We start from the raw sequence: 16643 nt of genomic DNA on the forward strand, positions 1-16643 counted from the left end.
ACTTCAACTCCCAGAATTCCTCAGCCAGCCAGCAAAGTCTTAAAGTTGCCAAGGTTGAGAACCCCTACTTTAAAAGCAACTTTCACGAGCTGACTCCTGTGTTTGGCAAGGTAGGCAGGAAGAGAGGAAGGAAACAAAGATATAGATATATTAGGCAAATGCATAATGGATCTTAGAAAATTCAAACCAGTATCCTGCTCCTGCAGTGACCCAACAAATACCCCTGGAAATCCTTCAAGCATCACCAAACTCCCATATTCCCCGTCAACTGGTATTCAAAGACACATGCTGCCTTAGAGACTGAGGATATTGTATGATCTTTAGGGCTGAGCACTCTTTGAAGGTGACTCAAAAAAAAGTGTTTGGACCATGTGAGATGCCTTAAAGTACTTCTACTTGTCCAAGACCGTGTGCGTGTGTGTGTGTGTGTGTGTGTGTGTGTGTGTGTGTGTGTGTCTTCAAACCTGGCCCTTTCATGACTCCTTTCATGACTTGTGGACTTCAACTCCCAGAATTCCTCAGCCAGGCATGCTGGCTGAGGAATTCTGGGAGTTGAAGTCCACAAGTCATTAAAGGGCCAAGTTTGAAGACCCCTGCCCAAGACCTCTGCATGGGCCTAAAAAAAAGGTACAATTACTTTAAGGAGTTGATTCATTCAAATGAATCTTTTAAGGAGGCCAAACTTTATTTTTTCAGACTTGCCTCAGAGCCAAATATCCTAATTTTTCCAGATTACTAAATTCTTTTTTTTTTTTTAGAACACAGCAAGTGTCAACATGACTAAAATATAAGATGGCAAAAAAGTTTCTGCTAGACAGACCAACAATCACCTTCATCCAGTCTCTGTGTCCCTCAGGTGCCAGCCAGATGCCACTGGAGATTCCTAGACCATTCTTCTTTATCTTCAACACTTCATTTTATGGTTTGAATATGAAGATTTAGTTTTACAATCATGATTAACCAAAATATCAAGATGGTAGATAGCTTCTGCCTTTTAGCTAAAGGAGCAAGCTGTTAAGAAATACAATATGTTCTCCAATAGCACTTGGCAGAACCTGGGAACCAGAACCACAATAACTTGGAAAAGGTATTCGGATGCTCTGATGTATCTACACCTACGAAGATCAGAATAATCTATGCAACTCCCTGTCACAATCTATGAAAGCAACAGTTGTACTTTGAAGAAGCAGGATAGGAAGAGTATTGACATTTTTAAAGTTTGGTGTTGGAGAAGACTCCAGAGAATACTGCAGGCAGCCAAGAAAACAAACAAATGGATTAGTGAACAAATCAATCCAAAGTTCTCACTTGGAGTTCAAAGGACCAGGCTGAAAATGTCCTACTTTGGACACATTATGTGAAGACTTAGTTCTCTGAAAAGGCTTTGATGCTGGGAAAGGTGGTAAGAAAGAGAAGAAAATGAAGTGGAAGACCTGAAGGACCATATTAGGGATAGCACTAACACTAGCACTTAGACCTATGTACCACTTCACAGTGCTTTATAGCCCCCTCTAAGCGGTTTACAGAGTCAGCATATTGCCCCCAACAATCTGGGTCCTCATTTTTCTTTAAAAAAAATTCAGCTAGTAATCATCACATTTGTAAAAATCAATTCTGCCATTATGAAGAAATTCAAGCATCTGCTCCCCAAACAGTAAGATTTGTAATCTAATCATGAATATGTGCATAGTTTGTTTTACATACAAATTGACGTATGGAAGCAACTTGCAAGTATTCTTCTGTATTCTGAACAGATCTATAGATGAACGACAGCTCCTCTGCAGTACACTCATAATTGCAGAAAAGAAAATCTGCATAGTAAAAAAAACTATATAAGAGCAGTCGTACAATGGAAGTAAACCGATCTGTCAATCAAATGTAAAAATTCAACTCTTATCAACTCCTTTTGCATATATAAGACTATGCTCTTAGCTCAAGCAACACTCACAGTGTTTACTGATGCCCCTGCCCACGTTTACAAGATGTTTGGCTTTATACATATTCAGGGGGGAGGGGAAATTGCACCACGCCAGATCTGCATTTTAACTCTGATAAAAATAATTGTCCCAGGTCTTCCGTATCCACACCCACAGGCACTAAAGTGATCAGAAGGAGGCAACTACAATCTCCAGGGAGAAAAGAATCCACAGTCACTTTCTCAGAGCAAAAATATTATATAAGATTATTTATGGTCAGCATTCCATGAGTCAATAGCAAATAGAGAACAATTTCATCCTTAAGCAATTCTTTCCCTGGGTAAAGAACAATTTCATCTTTGGTTAAAGACTGAGAATGTATATTCTTTCCACTAGTTCCTGAATGGCACACTTTGGGTATCTTTTCTGCAACCTTTTAGAATGATTAATTGAACATTAAGTACCATCTCATGTCATAACATTTAAAAGGAAGGGACTATGTCAAATAGAGGTTGCAAAGTCTGCCCATATTCAGAATCAGCAATGTTGGTGCTGAAATTGGGGAAAAGATGAAGTGGGATGGATTGGCAGACTTGGTTATCCCTACCTCACAATAGGGGAGGAAGAGCTGATAGTCCATCTCGCTTCACTCCAAGTTGAACAGAAAGAGGAATACTCTACTGATCTTCCCCCCCCCCCCAACTTCCATTTTTTGGAACAGCCCTGTTCCAACCTGACTTTTGGTAAGAACCCAGCCTGCCCCATCTCAGATGCGGTTTGACATAAGTCTGGTGTTCAACTTTTTGAAAAAGGAGCGTAGCTTACAGATCTTGCACTTCTTTTTCCGTTTTTTGTTTTTTGTTTTTCCATGCCTTCCTTCCCACCTTTCATCCTCTTCTGTGGCCCAAGGTCCCCAGGCACCACCCTTGAAGTCAGGGTGAGCGCGTGGGTTTTCCGCAGGATATCTGACAGGGATGGCTGTTTGGTTGTAATTGACTAGCCTAAGAAGCAGAGCCCTGACTACTTCGGGACGCTGGTCTGACAGATCATAGCGCTCGTACGGATCGGCTGTGATATTGAAAAGCCAGACAGACTGATGCATCCCATCTGTCAGGCGCTCTAAGTTCCACCAACTCCCCGGGAAGGTGGTCAGAGTCTGTGGCGGGATCCAGTCACTGTAGCCAGGGTCTCCGGTAAGAAGTTTCCAGTCTCCCACCCTTAAAGAGGCCTGTACTGCTGTGTTCCAGATGCCAAACCCATTCTCTAAAGAGCCATATTTGGCATGATTGTACAGAGGATCGATGTTGTGCAGGATTTCACTCCGTGGTGACTCTTTGCCTTCACTGATAGCTGGCCACACATTATAGCCATCCAAGCCATCTGCTTCAGACACATTGCCTCCAGCCAAAGTCACTAAGGTTGGGTACCAGTCAGTTATGTGAATGAGCGCCCTGCTGGTCCTTCGCTTGCGTTTAATCAGTGGACTGTGGACAAATCCAATGCCACGCACTCCTCCCTCCCAATATGTTCCTTTGCGGCCTCGCAATGGCCAGTTGCTTCCCCCAGAGAATGTCTGCCCTCCATTATCTGTAGAGAAGACAATAACACTGTTCTCATAGTAACCGTATTTCTTCAGTGCCCAGGTGATATTCTTCACAGCTTCATCCATGCATGTGACCATGGCAGCATATTTGCGGCGGGCAACGTTTCCCATGGAGCGATAGCGATAGATGTATTCCTTTGGGGACTGCAAAGGGGTGTGCACCGCCTGGAATGCTATGTAGATGAAGAGGGGCTCCTTGGGGTTGTGGGTTGCCAAAATTTTTCTGACTCGCTGGGTATAAAGGAACGTGGAATACTTGCCACTTTGTTCCCAGGCTACATTTTCCCCATCATGAAGGTCATACCCACATATTCCCGGCCCGTCACAGTTATCGTATGTATAATAATCCACGTTTCCTGTCAGAGAGCCCAGGAAGGTATCAAAGCCCCTGCGGGTTGGCAGGCATTCTTTTCGATAAAAGCCTAAGTGCCATTTGCCAACCATGTGAGTAGAGTAGCCGGCTTTTTGCAGCTTCTGTGGGAGAGTGACCTGGTTCAGAGGCAAACAATTTGGCTGTCGGGGACGAATGATTGAGTGCTGAAGACCTGTATGGATCTGGTACCTAGGAAGAGAGATAAAGAAAGCAAAGACATCATCTTGAACTGCAGCATCTCCATCCCCCATGAACCTACAGTTGTGCGCCTGAAAAGTAGGTTTCCCCAACAGAACATTACTTCTACCTGTATTCCTTCTAAAAGCTGCATGGCAGTAGGTTCAAAATGTCCAAGCTGTAAGCAGACATAATATAATGGATATCTATAATGGATATCTATTTCCAGGTATATTTGTATACATACATGTAGCATAAACACATTTTTGGTTTTGTAGTAATTTTATTAAACTGTACAGTTAAAAAGATGAAAGCTAAAACAAGCTTTAAAAAGAATAAAAAATAGAAAGTGCAGAAAAGAAAAAATAAGACTATAGTAAAGCTGTGTGTGTGTGTGTGTGTGTGTGTGTGGTTGGGTGGCTGTGACTTCCCCTTTCATCACAAATATAAACAATGTTAGTATAGTTATCACCTTCTTTTAAAATACAAAATGATCCCTTCTTCCCATATCTCATTTCTTATCTATAAAACTGTCTTTAAAGTCTTGTCATTTCAGTCCTGATGTCAGAAATGGTCCATTAAAGGTTACCAGAAACAGCAACATATTTTAACTTTGATCAAATAAACTAACCTTATATTCCTTTTAATTTTAATAACCTCAATCTTTAATCTTTTTACAATAATGTCCTTAAACTTTATTTCTTTTCATTTTTTTTCTCTCCCTCCCTCAGAACATCATTCTTGAAGCTTTAAAAAGTCTCTTTTGTAAACCAAATATAGGAAAGTTATCCAAGTCACTTTTTTGGTTTATTAGTGAGTTATGCGTATATCCCTTTTAAACGTAAAGGTAAAAGTTTCTCCTATCCAGTTGTATCTGACTCTAGGGGGTGGTGCTCATCTCCGTTTCTTAGCTGGAGGGGGGGCTTTGTTGTCCAACGACATTTGTGTGATCGTTTGGCCAGCAGCATGACTATAGATGCTGAGGCACATGGAATGCCATTACTTTCCCATCAAAGTGGTACCTATTAATCTACTTGCATTTGCATGCTTTCAAACTGCTAAGTTGCCAGGAGCTGGGGCAAATAACAGGAGCTCAAGTCTTCTCCTTGCCCAGAGGAATTATGAAGAGCCAGTCTTCTCACCAGTTCTTCATTCCACTTGGTTGTGGGCTCCTTTTTTAATGGAACCATAATCAACTATCAGGTTTGCCCTTTCTTCTCTGGAAGTTCACAAAATACACATATTTTTAAAGGATGCATAGAATACAGTACTGCTCAGTTCCAATGCTTTTCAGGACTACTTTTAAGCCATATTACTTTTTCATTTATTTCTTGATACTTGCTCACCACTCCTATTTTCACCTCTTTGTTAGACTTTACCTCTAATTGAAAAGGTTAACCGTGTGCTGAAGTTTCAAGCCAGAGATGGTAAAAATAACAGGAGCAAATAATGGAGCAAAAACAAAGATCAGTCTGTTATAATACTTTCCGGATGATTATGTGTGCGTATAGATTCAAAGCACAAAACTGCAGTGAACATCAGTGCAATTCCAATTTAATTTCTGGAAGATATTCATAACCTTTCAAAATGGTGCAAATCTAAAAAGACTGACCCGAAAAGAATCCCTAGCAGGATTACACTCAGCAGATAGGATCAGTGTCCTCAGATACATCTTGAGTGTCATAGAATCACAGAATTGGAAGAGACCTAAGAGGTCATCAAGTCCAGTTCCCTACATACTGCAGAATTCCCTAATATATGACTATCCATGACACTACCAGTAGTACTCAGGCTATGGTAGCAAAGTAAAATGGTCATAAGTGCAACACCATGTGACCTCATGGCTTATCAACAGCAATCCTGGGTGATTGTTAACCCCACAACCTGCAAGTTATTAAGCAGGAAGAGGCGGGAGTCCCAGATAAGGTGCATGGGAGTGCCACGGGAGAAGGAGGTTGACAGGGGAGGGCATGAGAGGACCAGTGCAGCCATGTATGAGTTGGGGAAGGTGGGAGGACCAACGTAGACTACATATGGGTTGTAGGAAGGCCCGGGATAGCCAGTATAAGCTGCAGGAAATGGAAGAATTAGGGAATAAGCAGAAGTGACATACTGGAGTGACTTATGATTCTCCCTACCAACTTCCCCATTGATTTTACTCATGGGAAGCTGGCAAGGAAGACTAGTGATTGTGTGACCATGACTGTCTTGATCCAGTAATTGTGAAACAAGTACTCCAACACTCAGATCTTGATTGTGTGACCACAGCAGTGCTGCAATGGCTAGAATTTTGAGGACCACTTATATATCCATGTGTTCAGCACTGTTGTAACTTTGAATGATCCCTGAACAAATGGACATAAGTCAAGGACCATCTTTATCTGTAACTATATCTGATCCACTATGTATAACACAAAGCCCAATGAGTTTCACATGCCAGGCAATTAATTCAATATTACAAATTCTGCATAATACAATCTCTCTTTTTTCCAGATGAGAATAATTAGATATGTTTTGGATAGCAAGTGAAAAACCCAGCATAAGCTTATTATGAGACAACACACCAAGGAGAATAGCATCTTTACAGTCTATCGCCTTTGCCACCACTAATGTAGGGAAGCATATTAAAATCTTCAATGGTGCTGATTGTCTGTCTTACTGCAGATTAGATAGCATCTGCCACAAAGGGTTTTTGCATCGATACTTCTGGCAAATTCAGAATCACAATCAACACTATCTAGAAAGTCAAAAGTTAAAATTTGAATGGTTTTTGTTTTTAAGATTTACAATGATTAATATTTAAATACAGATATTGAAGGTAGTCCTCAACATACGACCACAATTGAGCCCAACATTTCTGTTGTGAAGCAAAAAGTTGTTAAGTGAATTTTACAACTTTTCTTGACATAATTGTTAAGTGAATCACTGCAGTTGTTAAGTTTGTAACACAGTTGTTAAGTGAATATGGTTTCCCCATTGTCTTTGCTTGTCAGAAGATTGCAAAAGGTGATCACATGAGCCCAGGACACTACAACCATCATAAATAGCATTCAGTTGCCAAGCGTCTGAATTTTGATCATGTGAACATGGCAATGCTTCAACAGTCATAAGTATGAATTCATTTTTTTCAGTGCCATTGTAACTTTGACTGGTCACTAAATGAATTGTTGTAAATTGTTCTCATTTAGTGACTACAACTGGGACTGGCAACTCGGTCATCAGGTGAAAGGCTCACAAAGTGAAATCATGACTGTGCTTATGATTTTATTTCAGCTTTCCTTTGCTTTACAGAGCTGCAGAGGTTGTAAATGTAAATGGAAAGGTACTTTTTCATCACTGTCATAACTACAAATGGTTGCTAAACAAGGCTGTATTGATCTCCTTAATGTTTCGTATAGACATACTTTGTTTTCTGAAAACTTTTATTTATCATTTTCAAAGGACTTAGTCCTTTCAAAACTGAGGTAAATTGAAGCAAAATTTCTATAGAGTTTGCTGCAAGGGAAGGAATGGCTTTTTTTATATATATATTTATAAATGAATTGTGCAACCCGCAGAGTGAAATCACATTCATAGTTGCTTAGAAATGAAGCCCAAAGGGCTTATTCCCGGATAAATGGTATAGGATTGCAGATTTAATTATCTCACTGAAATCCACTGTATTATTTATTTTGGAAGTCATTTATTTAATTTTGTGCTGTAGAGGGAAAATATTAGTATGTTATATAGCACCTTAAATACTTCCAGATTTATCTTGGTATAAATGCTCATACACTAGAAGCCGTATCACCTTATTCACGGGTCAGGGCCTCCCGCTAGTTTGGCTCCAATGCACAAAATCTGAGTCTTCCATAAGGTACAGCAGTACTCTATAAGTATTACTTTTCCTCCATTCAAAATATTTATGGAAGACATCCACATACTTTTTCCTCGCTGTTAAATTCTATGTCTTGTGATATGCATGCAGCTAATGGCACTCTGAAATTGGATACAAAAATAAATGAATGGCACCAAAGATAGTTTAGCTAGCCACAAGACAAATTTCGTCCTTTCTAGAAGTGTCATATTCCCTGTTTTAGGAAAAGTTTCATAGTGAGTCCTTTCTAATCATCCCATCAATTCTCCAATCTCCAAACTTTTCTTTCCTTTTTCAGGAATTACCACTGGCTCTGAATCTGTCTCCCTGCCCCATCCCAACACACACACACACACACACACAACACGACACATACTGTTGATTTGGAATGTGTAGCTGTGGGAAATTAAACGTGTTCTGTGTTTTATGTCTGATAGATGCTTGGATGATGAAAATAAGGCCAGTTTCTTTGATTTCTGGCTCTTGAACAGCAGAGCAAGCCACTGAAAATCTGGCAAAACACAAAGATCTGTGCAATGCAGAGTTTCCACCTAGAATGTTCATTTTGGTGTTTGGCGAATATGTAGGACTGGACCGTAGGACTACTTTGTAGCGGCAAAGCGAAGAACACAGTTCATGCAAAGTTTGAGCAGAAATTTTCATGACATCCTCTCTATCTGATAGATTTTAGTTTGCTAAGGAAAAATAGTTTATTCTGGGTTTTAGGAAGCAAGATGTCTTTTTTTTTCCCCTCTTTCTTCCCCCTGTATGGTACGTCATATATTTAACATACCAAGGATGTTTCCTAGACTGAGTCCTCAGGATCAAGAGGTACAGTGGGAAAACCTCCTTCATGAAATATATAAATGGACTTCTGGTCAATGTTGCCAGTACTGGACCAATAGACTAACTCAAAAGAAAATTTTTGCTTATGTTTTCACAAACTTTTCAGTGGCCTATCTAATCCAATGTTATTATCACAGATATGAATATTGTTAATCCCAAGCCAGAACCATATCTTTAAAAGGGATGCAAAATTGCCTTCACTGCTAACAACGTAAATGAATTTCTTGGGTTAATATTAGCGAGTCAAGATTTGAGAGGCTCTGATGAAATCCTGTTGATTCTTCAGATGCTGCTGCTTCTGTCATCATCATTATCATCCATTCTATAATTGCATTGTAATTGTATATACAAGTTTTAATTGTATGTACATGTACAACTTTTAATGGTATGTGGCATAATCCTAATGGTAACCTGGCAAGGGAGATCAGTAATACTATTTCCATATAAAGAAGGTGCAAACAATGTAGCGTAACTTTTTTCAAGATAAACTTTCCTGAAGGGAAAGTTGTCTGAACTTAAAAGTGGTATGTCCATCCTTTGGGTAACACTGTCTGTACACCATTACTGTTACGTTTTAAAAGTCTAATCCTATGAAATACAACCAATGTTATTACTCATTATTATGCCTCATTATTACTGTTTGCACACCAACCCTGTTCTGATTTAACATTCTAAAGCAGTGAAATCCATCTACCGTTTTTTACTCATTATTACTCATTACTATGCCTCATCACTACTGTCTGCACAACTTTATAGTTCAAATGCAGTAAAATCCATCTAACCTTATCGCCCCATTAAAATATTCAGCTCTTAACACTTGAATTTTGAATCCTGAGGACCACATTATCTCTTTAAATATAGCGTGGGTTAGGTGTTTTTTGTGTTTTTGTTTTGTTTTTTGCTTTTCTCGATCTGGTTATTCATTCAGTCCCCCTTTTCTTTCATTTGAACCTAACTTATACAGAGTTTATCCGGGGGACGGTCCTTGGCTGAGGTTCATGAGGCTTCCTGCGGGCTCCCTCTTCAGCAGCCATCGCGGGGCTCTTTTCCCTTCGGCTTCTCCCGTCCAGTCCCCCCCGTGGACTGGAGGCGAGTGGCGTGGAAAGACTTGGCGCTTCTGCCCCCTCCTTACCTTCCCGTGATAAGCTGGCTCCTGGAGGGCGTGCAGATGGGCTGGATGTAGTAATTCTCCAGCTTAACCCCTTCGGCAGCCAACCTGTCCAGCGTCGGAGTCTGGATGTCCGAGCCGTGGTAGCCCACATCGTGATAGCCCTGGTCGTCCGTCAGAATGAAAATGATGTGAGGAGGCCTGGAGAAGGCAGGCGGGAGGCGAGGCTTCCCAGCCGGGTCCCCCGAAACCTCGGTCACCAGACCGGGCTTCATCCAGTCCCAGGATAAGTAGCCGAAGCTCAGCAGGCTGGCCAGGGAGAAGCCAGTCAGGGCATAGACGGCCATGCTGAACCGAGCCCGTAAGCCTGGATGAGAGGCTCCTAGGGGGCCGGCATCCCCTCTCGCCAATGGGGAGAATCTCGTCAGGCCGCCCGTCTCAGCCAGCTGGGTTTCCTTTCGCTCAAGCAGAGCGGAAGAGCGGCCGAATTAGTTAAAATCGCCCGCGGGAAACGCCTCAGAGACGGGATTCGTAGCGGCGGCTCGAGGAAGCATTCCGGAGCAGAGACTGCGTTGTCGAGGGAGCGAAGGAAAGGAGAGGGAGAAGCGGCATTCCCGCCAAGTTTTGCGGGGCTGTCAGCGCGAAACCTTTCGCCCAAAACAAGTCTCAGAACTTCTCCCGAAACTTGCGCCCAAGTTCAACTGCATCTCCGCCGAGTCCCCTCCTCCTCCTCCCTCCTGGGCGGCGGGTCTGGGCTTCGCTTTCTTTACGCCCAGTCCCGACGGAAAGTCTCGGCCAGGAGCGGCTGTCATGTTGCCTCACTCCTCCCTCGGTGCCTTCCCTTCCCCACCACGTTTCTTCAGATCTCCCCGCCCCCGTCCCCCAAGTATCTCAACCTTCTTTCCCCAACCCCAGTCCCGCGTGCTTCTTTGGAAATATGGGGGGGGGGGAGTGAGGGAGGTGCAACGCAGCCAGGGAGAAAAGCCCCCTTCGGAGCCGAACGGTGAAAAAAATGTGAGAAGTTCTACACAACATCTGCCCAGGGGATCGCCGCCAGGTTCTGGAGGGAGCCTGAAGACTCCGCTCCTTTCATTGATTCCAGGGAACCGGCCGGCGAGATCTCCGCCGCTTCCTGGGTCCTAAGACGAGTTCGGTATCCGTCTCTCCGGTCCAGTAGATACCAGGAGTCAGTTCTTCACCTTGTAAAAAGTAGTGAGGTCTCCTCCTAGCCAAATTTGAATTCTCCCGAACTATAAGTCTGATCCAGTATTGTATGGGCAGCGTCATAGAAATGGTTTGCCACCCACAACCCCACTTTTTTCCGAGGGTTTTCCCAGACTGGTTTCAAATCCTAGGAATCCGGGGGGGGGGGGAGAGAATCCATCCAAGTTCTGATTACAGCTAAGCCTGACCATGTTTAGCTTCCCAAGTCCAGTTTAGGTATTCTAATGAATTTGGGAGGCTATAACAAATTTAATAAATTGAACTGTATTGAATACACTCGCATGCAAAAATAGCACCTGTCAAGGCTCATCAGTTAGGGCGACCTTATCTGGGCTGTTAAAAATCAATCAATGCATGGCATCAGATACTCTTAATCCACCTGCATTGTGCAAAATGGCCCATGGAATGTCTAATTTTCCATGTCAGACACACAAACAGAGATTTCTTCTTCTCCTGCCATCTTTTCCATTGCCAGAGAGCTAGGCAGTGGCTGGAACTACACAAGTTTACCACCATGGTTCAGTAAATTAACATAATGTTCAGACATTGCCCAACATATAACCCACGAGATCTATGATTGGGGACTGCCAGTGATCTGTGAGAACATTGTAGAGACCAGTTGCAGGCACCAAAATACTAAGGCTCAATTTATTGAGAGACTGCCCCTTTTATTTATTTTATATTTTATTATTTTATTTATATTTTGGTTTTGACACCTAGAGCTACAGGCAGTAATTGGTTCGACAATGCTACCAGTTGTTGGCAACTGGCAGAATTACAAGGATATTCTGCAAACAAGGTAGATATGGTAGACTTTTAAAAAAATAAATGATGCTATAATGTTTCTTCATAACAGAAAATACTGTATCAGGAACTTCTGTACCCATCTAAAATATGATAAACCAGATTGGTTCTATAAAGCAGATTTTTTTTCTAGTATGATTGGTATTGTGGTATTCTAGAATCTGGGATTTTGGGATCCTTCTGATGGATCCTTTATATTGGACTATATGTATCCACTATACAAAAGTGCTGTGTCACTGTTGATTTTGATAGTTTCTTCCCAGGCTTCCCCGACATCAAACTTTCTCCTGGGTGGCTGAATGGACTCAGACATGGAGGAAACATTTTTATGAGAATGTTTTCTGATCTTCTCCTAGCTTATGTTCCAGAAATTAGTTCTCTGAAGAACTTTAGGTCATTCTCTGCTTCCAGAGCAGATTTACTTCTACATGTTTTGGGCTATGGTTTCCAGACAGCAAACAATTATGGTAATTAGGAATTGTTTTTTAAAGAATTTTATTAAGGTTATCATGACACAAAATACGAATGTAAATAAAAATGATAGGGAAATAAGGAAGGTGGGAAAGAGGGAAAGAGAAGTGTAGGTACAAGGGGAATCAAATTCTAACATTTTTCAGCTCAGTAATATACAAAATAAAACTACAAAACTCAACTTTTTACTTTACTAACTTAACAAATACTAGCAATTTCTATAACAACAAACTGTACTAAAGAGCAAAACCCAATGCAAAAGTATATTAATTACAGATAGTCCTCAACTATCTGTAGTGACAGATTTTATCTTCCTGGGCTCAAAGATCACCTCAGATGGGGACTGCAACCAAGAAATTAAAAGACACTTGCTCCTGGGGAGGAAATCTATGGCAAATCTAGACAGCGTACTAAAAAGCAGAGCCATCACCCCGGCAACAAAAGTACGTATAGTCAAGGCCATGGTTTTCCCAGTTGCAATGTATGGCTGTGAAAGTTGGACCATAAGAAAGGCTGAGCACAAAAAAATTGAGGCTTTTGAACTATGGTGCTGAAGAAGACTCCTGCGAGTCCCCTGGAATGCAAGGCAATCAAACTGGTCAGTCCTAGAGGAGATCAACCCTGACTGCTGCTCTTTAGAAGGCCAGATCCTGAAGTTAAAACTCAAGTACTTTGGCCACCTAATGAGAAAGAAGGACTCACTGGAGAAGAGCCTAATGCTGGGAAAGATTGAGGGCAATAGAAGAAGGGGACGACGGAGAATGAGGTGGGTGGATGGAATCATGGAAGCAGTAGGCCTGAGCTCAAATGGACTCCAGAAGATGGTAGAGAACAGGAAGGCCTGGAGAAATGTTGTTCATGGGGTCACAATGGGTTGGACACATCTTCGCAACTAACAACAACTAGTCCTCAACTTACAATCATAATTGAACCCAAAATTTATGTTGTTAAGTGAGAGATTTGTTAAGTGAGTTTTGCCTCATTTTATGACCTTTCTTGCCACATTTGTTAAGTGAATCACTGCAGTTGTTAAATTAGTAACACTGTTACGTGTATCTGGCTTCCCCATTGACTTGGCTTGTCAAACGGTCACAAAAGGGGACCACCTGACCCTGGGACACTGCAACCATTAGTAAATGCATGCCAGTTGCCAATGTCCGAATTTTGATCACGTGACTATGGGGATGCTGCAACAGTCATTAATTGTGAAAAATGGTCATAGGTTATTTTTTTCAGTGCCGTTGTAACTTCAAATGGTCACTAAATGTACTGTTGCAAGTCAAAGACTACCTATAATATATTAGTATGCTGTACTCCGGTATTAGTATATTGTAAGAGTTGTAGTCCAGTGCATCTGGAAGGCATTTAACTGTCACCACTTCAGTGAAGATGCTACCCTGGATTTCCCCTTTTGAGAAAAAACCAAACTGTAAAAGAATGGGGCACATCTTTGGGCCCATATATATTAATGGGTAACAACAGCAGATTTTGCCCCACTTTTAGGGAAGAAATCCTGTCAGTGGAGAGCACATACTTTGCCTGCAAATGATGCTCCCAGGTTAATCCTGCACTCATTTAGTTAAAGTAAGGATGGATAAACCTTTTGCCATACTTGAAAAAAAATTGGGGAGCTAAGGGCTACAGGTAGGTGGGGTCACAGTACATGTGGTGGATACAGATTTGGTTTGGGAAAGAGATTTGTGGACTTTTTCTGCTTCTTACCTTTGACACACCTATTTGAGGACTTAAGCTGTAACTTCTCTTGTTCCCCATTTCAGGATAGCCAAAGGGCCCTCAAAGAGAATGGGCTTGATGAGGGCCTAAGGCTTTAGGCATGACTGCCTGAAGCCTTGGACAGCTGCTGCCAAAAGAGGAATTAGAGGCCTCATGTCCGTATCAGTCAGCCATCAAGACTTGTCATCTAAACCTCTGGAAAGCATGAAGCTGTCTATTCTCTGCAGCATTAATAAGCAGCATGTCTGCTTGTCTGCATAAAATTGTCTTGAAGATGCCTTTTTATAAGCATGCATCCACAGCCTTCCTTTCTTCCCCCGCTAAGGCCAGCTAACTTTTTTTTCTCTAATCGTTGTGAAATTAGTGCTTTATCTTCCCTTAACCTATATGTATAAGTTCACCCACTCAGGTTGAGACAGCATGGGCTGGAGTCTGCTCAGGTCAAATTGACTGCTGTGGTTGTGCAGGCAAAGCCAGACTCTGCTCTCTGGTGACTACCGATTTCCCTCCACAGCTATGTTTATTTGTGCTGTTGGATTGATTTGAGACCAGCAGCACCAATATTATTGGAGGATGCAGTAGACCAGAACTTCTCTAAAGCAACCTGCCTGTCAGTCAGCATATTTCTACACAGATCTGGCAGGCAGGCTACACTGAGCAGCTCTTATATTTAAAAGTTCTGACAAATGATTATCACTTCCTCCCCTAGCCTCAGTCCTCATTAGCAATTGGTAAAAGTTTTTCCTATTGATAGGGAAATTGGCCAATTTCTGCTTTAACATAGCCTGCCCTGAACTGCTGGCCCCATTTGGGAGGGAGGGTCCAGCTATGTAGACAGGGAAAATAAAGTGCATTAAGCTGCCTACACAAAATGGGCCAGGCATCTGAACTAGTCAAGGTAGATTCTTCTCTTTCTTACTATTTTCCAGCCATAAGTAACAGGTCTGAATCGAGAGTAGAAACTGATGTCATGATGATGGGGAAAAAAATGAAGTGCTTATTTGCATGAAATATTTCCCGGAGATTGGCAGAATATGATGAACTAAAACATGGTTAGCTATTTTGTGGTTCCATGTTATACGATACAAAGGCAGTTGGTTCAGTTTTGCTTTAGTTTAATGAGTGGCAGAAATGCATGCAAGTGAATTCAATGAATTATGATTCAGGTAATTAAGGCTTTGCATGTTGTGTGGACACACCTGTTGAAAAGCCTCAAAGCAGTAGGAGAAAGAGAAGCCCTACCAGAAACCTGACAGTATGTAAGGCATAACTTTTCTGTTTTGCTGCTAGAAATCCAGTGGATCTCCACCTGCCCATTATACTAAAATCAATTAGGAAAAGACAGCAGATAGACAAACCACAAAATAATATGGGGTATTAATATAAAGATTGTGGCTTTCCCATTAAAAAAATGTTGAACAAATTCTCCTACTTAAAACAAAAGGAGACAAATTTAGTCTGCTTAGCTGCTCCAGTATCAAACACCACTATTGGATTAGGGTAATATATCACACGAGAGGAAAATCCTGTTTTAAACAGTCAGTCTCAAAGGACTGTCATGTTCCAAAGTGTTTCAGTCCTTTTCAATCCTTGTTGAGGAGATTATAATCTTTTCCATTAACTTCACTTTCAGACAGACTGCAAATCACAGTGAACTAATAAGGGAAACCTCTGACTCTGCACTAACTTTGAGTTATATAAATCTCTTCACAAGCAGAAAAGGAGTGTGGAGTGTGTATCTGGAAGTTAAAATGGAAGTGCCAGAAGAAAAGATCAGAAGATGTAGAGAGACCTGCCTCATAGAATCACCAAGAGTTGGACACAACTGAATGGATAACATTGTGGTTATCATCATCATCATCATCATCATAAAGTTGGAAGAGACCCTACACCATTTCGGACAGATGGCTGTCCAATCTCTTCTTAAAAACTTCCAGTGTTGGAGCATTCACTGCTTCTGGAGGCAGGTTGTTCCATTGGTTAATTGTTCTAACTGTCAGGAAGTTTCTCCTTAGTTCTAGATTGCTTCTCTCCTTGATTAGTTTCCATCCGTTGCTTCTTGTCCTGCCCTCAGATGCTTTGGAGAATAGCTTGACTCCCTCTTCTTTGTGGCAGCCCTTGAGATAATGGAACACTGCTATCATGTCCCCCCTCATCCTTCTCTTCGTTAAACTAGACATACCCAATTCCAGCAACTGTTCCTCATATGTTTTAGCCTCCAGTCCCCTAATCATCTTTGTTGCTCTTCTCTGTACTTTTTCTAGAATCTCAGCATCTTTTTTACATCGTGGTAACGAAAACTGGATGCAGTATTCCAAGGGTGGCCTTACCAAGGCATTGTAAAGTGGTATTAATACTTCACGTGATCTTGATTCTATCCCTCTGTTAATGCAGCCCAGCACTGAGTTGGCTTTTTTGGCAACTGCAGCACACTGCTGGCTCATATTTAAGTGATTGTCCATTAGGACTCCAAGATCCCTCTTATAGTTACTACTATTGAGCAAGGTACCCCCTATACTATACCTGTGCAT

The 16643-nt window shown here is 41.7% G+C and overlaps 1 protein-coding gene across 1 annotated transcript; it reads right to left on the minus strand.

Moving 5' to 3' along the window:
* Positions 1–606: 606 nt before the first annotated feature.
* ARSI (arylsulfatase family member I) lies at positions 607–10712 on the minus strand. Its single transcript, XM_039340884.1, has 2 exons — positions 9904–10712; positions 607–4081 (listed from the first exon to the last, which is right to left on the minus strand). Exons 1-2 carry the CDS (start codon positions 10224–10226, stop codon positions 2683–2685), a joined length of 1722 nt encoding a protein of 573 aa, XP_039196818.1. The 5' UTR covers positions 10227–10712; the 3' UTR covers positions 607–2682.
* Between the last annotated feature and the right edge of the window lie 5931 nt (positions 10713–16643).

This window comes from Crotalus tigris, unplaced genomic scaffold, assembly GCF_016545835.1.
Source record: "Crotalus tigris isolate CLP2741 ecotype Arizona unplaced genomic scaffold, ASM1654583v1 scf7180000017754.2947050, whole genome shotgun sequence".
Taxonomy (NCBI): Eukaryota; Metazoa; Chordata; class Lepidosauria; order Squamata; family Viperidae; genus Crotalus; species Crotalus tigris.